Source organism: Pithys albifrons, chromosome 16, assembly GCF_047495875.1.
Source record: "Pithys albifrons albifrons isolate INPA30051 chromosome 16, PitAlb_v1, whole genome shotgun sequence".
NCBI lineage: Eukaryota > Metazoa > Chordata > Aves > Passeriformes > Thamnophilidae > Pithys > Pithys albifrons.
This window is the reverse complement of record NC_092473.1, coordinates 16,516,681-16,525,101: the sequence shown is the minus strand read 5'-3', so window position 1 is coordinate 16,525,101 and position 8,421 is coordinate 16,516,681. Positions and strand designations below refer to the sequence as shown.

General features: G+C 52.9%; 1 protein-coding gene across 1 annotated transcript in view; it reads right to left on the bottom strand.

Annotated features, from left to right (window-relative positions):
- Positions 1 to 4,199: 4,199 nt before the first annotated feature.
- PRKCB (protein kinase C beta) overlaps positions 4,200 to 8,421 on the bottom strand; it is a 97,385-nt gene continuing 93,163 nt past the window's right edge. Inside the window, exon 17 of the mRNA XM_071570778.1 lies at positions 4,200 to 8,255. Within this exon, the coding sequence (XP_071426879.1) occupies positions 8,103 to 8,255 (153 nt within the window). The 3' untranslated portion in view covers positions 4,200 to 8,102. The remainder of the gene's footprint in view (positions 8,256 to 8,421) is intronic.

The following is an 8,421-nucleotide window of genomic DNA, read 5'->3' as shown; positions in this document are numbered from 1 at the left end:
CACTGAGATGAGCCCTGCACATGCCTGCACTGGAATGCTGGTCACAGAATCCCAGAATCCCACAATGGTTTGTGTTGGAAGGAATCTTAAAGCTCATGCAATTCCACCCCCTACCATGGGCAGGGATACCTTCCACTAGTCCAGGTTGCTCCAAGCCTGTCCAACCTGGCCTTGGACACTTCCAGGTATGGGACAGCCACGGCTTCTCTGGGAAACCTGTGCCAGGGCCTGACCACCCTCATAAGGAGGAATTTCTTCCCAATATCTAATCTAAATCTCCCCTCTTTTTAATTTGAAACCATGGCCCCTTGTCCTGTCACTATCTGCCTGTATAAAAAGTAACTCTTCACCATTTCCGTAAGTCCCCTGGTCCTGAGCAATCCCATGGGTACAACGAAGGTAGATTGAGGCACAGCCCAGGAAGGGATCATGTTTTCCTGGGACATGTGGCTGAGCCGTGGCCCGACGCCCCCCATCCTGCCACCCCCATCCTGCCGCCCCCGGCGCTCCCACTGCCATCACCCAGCGCGGCGCGTGGGGCAGCGCCTGACGGCAGCACCCTGCCCGGCCCCCGGCCTGCGCAGAGGCAGCAAAGATATCTCCCACCCACGGCTGAGGGGCTGCAAATTGCCGTGCGAGTGGGGGATTTTGCAGCCTTAATTGTGTTATTTTAACACAGCGTGTGTAGGTGTGAGCAGAGTGCACATGTACCGTTTCCTAGGCTTTGAACAAAGCGAGCTCAAACAGAAGCAAAGTCCATGGTGGATCATGTTGGCCCTTGTAGGGTTGGCGGTAGGGACACCCTTGCCAAGCCCTGCACCCCTCTCACGGCTCCATGGATGGAGTGTCAGCCCCAGGAGCGAGCTCAGAGCTCCATCTGGAGCAGCTGCCCCAGGGCTTCAGTAAGATTTGCAACCAACAAGAATTTGGGGATTTTGGTGTTCTGCTTCAAAGCTCAGACCTCGGCAGGCAGTGTCACAGCCTGGAACTCTCCCCTGGGCAGCCTGGGCTCCTCCAGCTCCTGCTCCATCAATTCTTGCTGTTCCCTGCCTTATCCATCAGCATCTACTTGCTCCTGGACCCTGGACCCTTCTTCACTCGGCAAAGTAGAAACAAATTAAAAAATCCAGCCCTCATTGTAAAGATTGTATGACTCTGGCAAAAAAAAAAAAAAGCTGTCCTTGCAGGCAAAAATGTCCAGACACAAGATCTGTTAGGCTTTGTCCTCCCAAATCCAGCAATGAAAGCTCTGCTGCATTTAAATTGGCCAAGTGACAGGAAGTAAGTAGTCAGAAATAATCCCTAGCTGGATTAGGTTTTTCCTTGAAGGAAGAGAGGCTGATACAAGGTGAGTTGGGATCATTAATGATGCATGGAGATGCTCTGGCCTTGCCTAGTCTTCACTTCGTTTCCCTGCTCCCAGGGACTTCAGGGGGATAAGGACTCCAGAGCCTTCAGCACATGTGTTCGTCCCTCCCCACTCCTACGAGGGGATTATTTATATCTGCACACGCTTCAGAAGTGCTGGTTGCAATCCACTGGCTCCAACAGGATTCCAGTGGTGAGGCTGGTGTGTCCCTGTGTGATGTGCCACTGAGCTCAGTGGAGTTCTAGGGGTGACACAAGGCAGAGATGCCACATGTGCCACCAGCCCTGCTGCCCATGGCACAAGCAGGCTCGCTTGGTGTGAGCTGGTGCAGTTCCCTCCCTGCTCCACACTCCGCTGGACTTCCGACAGTTGAGTAGCAATAAAAATAGCAGGGGAGGAACAGAAATCCATTCTGATTAAGCCTCTTTATGCTGAGATGCTGAGGGAGAGGGGTGGCCGTGCGTGGGCCAGCAGCAGCAGCAGCAGCTTCCGGGGACTGGGTGACCACACTCGCAGCAGCTGCGTGCCTAAACCAATGGTATTTTGCCCACACTTGTGACATTCCATCGGTGTTTTTTTCCTCTGTGCTGATACATTCTCAGCAACTTCCTGACAGGAGGGTGGAGCCAAGTGGGGGTCAGTCTCTTCTCCCAGGTAACAAGGGACAGGACAAGAGGAAATGGCCTCCAGTTGCACCAGGGGAGGTTTAAATTGAATGTTAGGGAAAACTTCTTCACCAAAAGGTTGTCAAGTGATGGAGTCCCCAACCCTGGAGAGATTTAAAAGCCATAGGGATGATGTGCTTGAGGGTTTTTTCAACCTGAATGAGTTCACAGTTCTTTGATTCCCTGGCAGATAAAACAAGCTGAGGAGAGGGAAAGGGATGACACAGGACAGCAAGCATTATGGCAGTGCCCCAGGGTTCCTCCAGCTGTTCTGGGCAGGTCAGCAGCTCCCCATCATCCTCATCCCAGGCTGTCTGAGGGAAGCCAAGAGAATCCCTTCCCCAAGGTCATACAAAGACCAGCCTGTACATTGAGCATGTCTGTATGGAATGGGTGGGAAGGACAGACTATTACCAAGGGATCTGTGGGCAGTGGTACCCCAGAAGCAATAAAAGAACAAACAGCAGAAGATTAAACCCATTCTGTAGCCAGGTCCAGCTGGACCATGCTGAGCCACAAGCAAAGGTTCACTGCTGCTCCAGCCCGCTGCAATTTAATTGATTTGATTTAAATCCTTTGAAGAAGAAGTGGATAAGGAATAATGAGGCAAACAGGATTGTAATGCAAATGAAAGAGATGAAAGATGGCTTCAGGGAGACACTCTTGAAGGTCAGCGCCCAACGCAGAGCCGCTCCTGGTCACTCGCTCTGACATTAATGAGGCTGTGCTCCCCTGGATGCTTTGATGGATGGAGGGATGGAGCAGGAGGCGGGCACTGGGATGTCTGGCCTTTAATCCCCTCACTCTGGGTAGATCATCCCTCGCAGCCGTGGAGAGGGTTTTACCTGGCTGGCACAGGGACTCAGGTTCCTGCTGCCCATGTCACCCTGGGTAAGCAAACTTCCTAATCAGGTTTTTCCAGATACTCCAATGGAGGTTCTAACTTCAGAATTAATTAACTTCACTATCAAAAGCTGAGTCATTTGTCACAATGGTTTTGTCATTAGCTCCCATAATTAAGGAAAGTGTCACAAAACCAAATGTTTCACTTACACAAGCGAAGAGAAGAAAAGCTCAGGAGCATTTCCAACATGCTGGGAATGGGCATGTCAGTGAATCTGGGGAGGGGCTCGACCAGGCACCCCGAAATCCTGCACTGGGGCTGGGGAGACCTTCCTGGAATGGCTGGGAGCTGAGGGCAGCAGCAGAGGCAGCAGTGCCAGCAGCAGGGGCTGGGCCCTGGGGAGCAGGAGGACAGACCAGGGCTGCCCAGCCTGGAGGAGGGATGCCAGGGTACGTGGGCAGTGCTGGGCTGGTTGAGCAGGACAGTTTTCCCACCCTCAGGCGAATTGAGTGGTTCCCAGTGACCACCAGCCACAGTAGGTGGGAGAGATGAGGACATCTTGCTGAAAGCTTAGCTGAGGTTCACCAAAGGCAGGAGGAGAAGCCCTTCCCAACACACTCACCAGCTTTCACATGGACACTTCTTGAAAGAGCAGAGTTCCTCAACGGAGAAAGGCAGGTACCTGCCATGCAGCTCTCCTGGGAACAGCAGAGCACGATGGTCCATCAGCCAGGAAACCCCCCCAGTCCCTGGAGCATGTGCAGGCACTGGGGGATCCCAGAGGTTTGAGACCAGCTCTGCAGAGCCCTGAACCCCCTCAGCCTGCTGCCCCCGACCCTGCTGCCAGGCATGGTGTCCAAAGAGGGGCTGCCAGGCACCTGATCCCCCAGTGCCACCAGCTCAGTCCCACAGCCCTGCACCAGTCATGGAGACTGGGAACCAGTGCTCACTGGGTGCTGAGAAGAGCCTCTGCAGCAGCATTAAGTAACTCATTAATTAGCAAGTATGAAGATACAAACAACTTGCACCTTCCCCCACTCCCCACTGGTCCATCTGTACCTTTAGGCACAGCTGCACTCTGGGAACTGCCTTTGGGCAGCTTCATTCACAGATACTCTGCAGCTGTACAGATATGCAGCTTTTTAACCAAACCCCTGCAACTTCTCAGCATTTGCTCTGCCACAGTTCTGTGGGGCCCCTCTGGGTGACCCTGATCCCCAGGATCCCCTGCCAACGGCTGGGACACCCCAGGCATGCCCCAGCACCAGCTTGCCCCTTGATTCTTGTGGGCAAAGGAAGCCAAGCTCTCAGGGTTTCTTTAAAATTATGTATTTTATTTTTTCATACATGCAGCAAACGAATCAAGAGTATATGCCCATCTAAAAGGAGGTCTTCATGAGAACCATTTGACAACATACAGCAGGTAGTCTAAGATGTAGAAAAGTCATCAAATACTTGCAGGTGAAATCAAATTCACAAACACAAACTGTTCAGCAACAAACATTTTTTTTCTTTTTTTTTTCTTGTTTTAATTGCCACTTTGAATGTGATCAGAAATAAACAGCTCAGGTGACACTTCCATGCATGGAGCCAGAGATGTGTGGTCACACAGGCTCACCTGCTCCTGCCCCAGCAGACAAGTCACAGCACTCAGCAGTGGGAGTGAGTTTTACCCTCCAAGAGCAATTCCAACCTTTGGAACAGTGTGATCCTTGTGTTCTGTGCTAGAACCCTCCTGGTTCTTCCCCTGGCTTAGAGCTCTGGGATTCACAATCATCAGAGCACGTTGACTGCCCTGTGCTTGCTCATCTTCCCCCTTTGAGGCTCTGTCTACATGGGTTGGCCACTGTGCAAACTCGCATTTATTTATTAAATGGATTAAATCAATCGATATGTGCTTTGGTGATGGGTCTCAGCATGAGAAGGTTGCTCAGAGCTCCAGCCAGGGGACACAAGTCCATCAGCAGATCTCCAGCCACGTGCAAATGGAGCTGCACTGGGAGCAGGAGCAGGGCAGGCTCTGCACCTGCAGCAGCCACTACCAGCAGCCAAGGGGCTCCAGAGGGAACTGTCTGACCCATCCTGTCCCATGGGAACCACCTGAGAACCTGAACCCCACTTACCTGCAGCACTCAGATGTAATCCAGCCTTGGACAAAGTCAGGACTTGTCATACCTTGCTGTGTGGTGACCGCATGTCCTGCCTCCTCTGTCCTCCCCTGAGGTCCCACTCTGCCACTGCAGAACCTCACTGTGAATCCCACTGCATCCAGGTGGGACACCTGGCCTGCACCCACTCGCCCAGCAGCAGTGAGTGGCCAGGGGCACCCTGCAAGCCCCCAGTGCATCAGCAGGCTGAGGTGCCACCTCTGTCCCTTATGTACTTCTCCTGCCTCACACTGCCCTCTTGTCTCCCATATTGTCCCCCTTGTCCCCAGCACTGAGACACACAGCAGTGAGGGCATCATGTGCTCCAGGTATGGATATACTGGTATGGATTTACTGGGCTTTCTCCACCATTTGAGCACCTGGGGACTGGTGAACAAGGCTCTCCTGAAACTCAGCTCTGGGCATCCTTCTGCAGCTCTGCTTTCCCCATCCAACAGTGAAGATTAAATCATCAAATGACAGTAAACAGTGACTCAACCCCTGTCACCCTGCCCTTCCCTGGAGGAGTCCACACAGATTTGTGCATGTGTGTGGGGCCAGGCACATCCCATTACACGTTTCTCCACAGAAGAAACGGGTCATCTGGAAAGAAATCTTGAAATAAGAGTTTGGCAAGCAGCAGAATGGACAATGTCAGGAACACTGAAGGTATGAGTCCAGTGAAGAGGACCCAGCCCTTGTCAAGCTCTCCCCAGAACATGGATCTCAATCACAAAGCTGCCACTCAGGCTGCCTGTGCCACATCCTGAATTCCCCATGGGTCCCCTCCAAGGCCACCTGGTTTGTTCAGTGTCCAGCAGCACCAGCTCCATGCACAAGTGTCACTCCAACACAGACACAGAAATCCCAAACAGAAAAGACATGACTCCCTCCACAGCACCCCCTGCATGTGTTCACAGTCCCAGGGTGCCCCTCAGCCCCGGAGACCTTCCAGCAGCATCCTGGACAGACCTGGGAGTGCCTTCAGAGCCAAAGATATGGAAATTAAAAACATTCACCACTGAATTAATACTAATTCTGCAGCAACAGGTTTGAAGGTCACACTGACACACATGCTCTGACATCAGCTGTGGTCTGCAGAGGATGGCACAGCATCTCTGGAACGTGTGCCAGGCTCACGGGAGCCCTCACCAGCCACCAGCCCCCCGAGCCTCCCTGGGCCTCGCCTCATGCAGAGCCTCTCACAAACGCCCTCCTCCATCTGGCACAATTTGCAGTTTTACTGGGTTTGGTTTGGTTTCCTCCAGCCCAGGGCTCAGCTCACACCCCAGCAGGCACAGGGCAGTGCCCATGGCTGGGTAATGGGGCAAGGATACCTGTCCATCCCCCTGGCACCGGGACACTGACTTAGCTGCTGGCAGCCTTTTGTTCTCAAGAAATCATCAAAAGAAGAAGAAAAATTCCAAAGGTAGAGCTTGATGTTTATAAAAGATCTACAAACCAGAATTTCCTCTATGGAATTCCTCCTGACTGATAAAATCCCACTCCATTTCCCTGTGGCATGGAGGAGTGGCCACAGCAGAATCGGTGCTGGTTCAGAAAATACTCCTGTGGAGCTGGACTGGGCTGTGACGGGAGCGAGGCTGGGACCCAGAGGCCTCTGGGAGCCCAACAGCCAACCAGAGTCACTGCCCAGCTTCTGATGGGCAGCCCTGGCCTGCCCGTGCCTTCTGCCTGCTCCTGTCCGTATCTGTCTGACCCTGACCACCCCTGCCCACTCCTGCCTACACCTGCCTGCTGCTATCCACTTCCACCTTCACCTGCCTGTCCCTGCTCCTGCCTGTCAGCCCCTGCCCACTTCTGCCTGCTCCTGCCTCCATCTGCCCCCTCCTGACCACCCCTGCCTTCTCTTGCCTGTCACTGCCCCCTTCTCCCAGCCCCTGCCCACTCTTGCCTCTATCTGCCCCCTCCTCCCAGCCCCTGCCCACTCCTGCCTGCTCTTGCCTCCATCTGCCCCCTCCTGACCACCCCTGCCTTCTCCTGCCTGTCACTGCCCCCTCTTCCCAGCCCCTGCCTCTACCTGCCCTCCTGCACACCGCAGCTCTGCCTCACAAACAGCTGCTGGAATTCTTTTTAAATGATGCAGAATATCCTGGATTACTGACTAAAACCCCCAGGAATTTTGGTGGAAATCAGGGAAATCAAGATGTCTGTGAAATCCATGGGTTTGGAGCCTGGAAGAGAATAGCAGAGGGTGGAAAGTAGAAAAGTTTCCATTATAAATAGCCCTCAGTGTAGCCCTTTGGTCTTGGGCGTGTTTTCAGTTGGTAAATTGTAAACTGAGAATATAAATGTGTTCTGTTTTGGTAGAATATTAATATCCTTTACAGAGCTGTTACACCTCGACAGTGTCTGCAAAAGATTTATGTGAGTGCTGACAGAGCGTATCAAAACTGCAAACTGTTCCAGATGTTACAAAAAACCCCCCACCTTTCACTTAGAAAAAGATTTGCTCTGATTTACAAGAACTGGCACAGGATTGGTTTGGAGTCAGAATGCCCGAGCACGGGGAAGGCGGATGGGGGGAGGACGCTCCAGAGAGCCAGGCTGACCCGAGAGACAACGCACCGAAAAATATAGGCCTAGAAGCAGATTTTTCCACACTGATCAAATGTATCCATGTCTTGAACAAAAGGCTCCTCTAAGACAAGCTCACACTCATTGCAAGCTTCAGCACAACGCTTTAAGCGATCAACCATGCTTAGCATTCCACAGTAACGCTTTGGGAGTAGCTGGGTCACTGGGATCTCAGCGTCCCACTGCAAAAATTACAGAGACTGTAGCAATTTGGTATATTTCTGTTTAAAAACTCTATTAGTCACCACCAACTACAGTTCCTAGAAGTATCACTGACCGGTAACTGGCACCCCGGACACCTCCAGCTAGGGACACCAAGCTAGCGAGTGGCACGGACATGGAGAGCCTCCGAGGAGAAGCGGCCGGCGAGTTTGGCGGGAGGGGATGTGTCTGCACTGCTAATCCCGGAAGACTAGTGTCGGTATGTACAAGGCGACCTGGAGCTGGGACAGCGAGGACAGCGAGGGGCTGCACTGCGACTACACGTTAATGACAAACTCGGGGTTAGTGTAGGAGAATCCAGCAAACTCGTTCTGGTCCAAGTTCATGATGAAGAGTTTGTCCGTGGGCGTGAGCTCCACCGGCTGCCGGGTGAACTCCTTGTCGAAGTTGGAAGTGTCGCGTTTGTCCTTCTGTTAAACGGAAAGCACAGAGTTAAACTGGGAAGGAGTGAGCCATCGAGCAAGAGAGTGTGGCAGCCCCCAGGGGAGGTGGCAGCACCCAGGGGTGCACAGCCAGGGGAGCTGTGCTGTCCCCAGCACTCCACAATCCACGCCAGTTTCTCAAGCTGCCACCGAT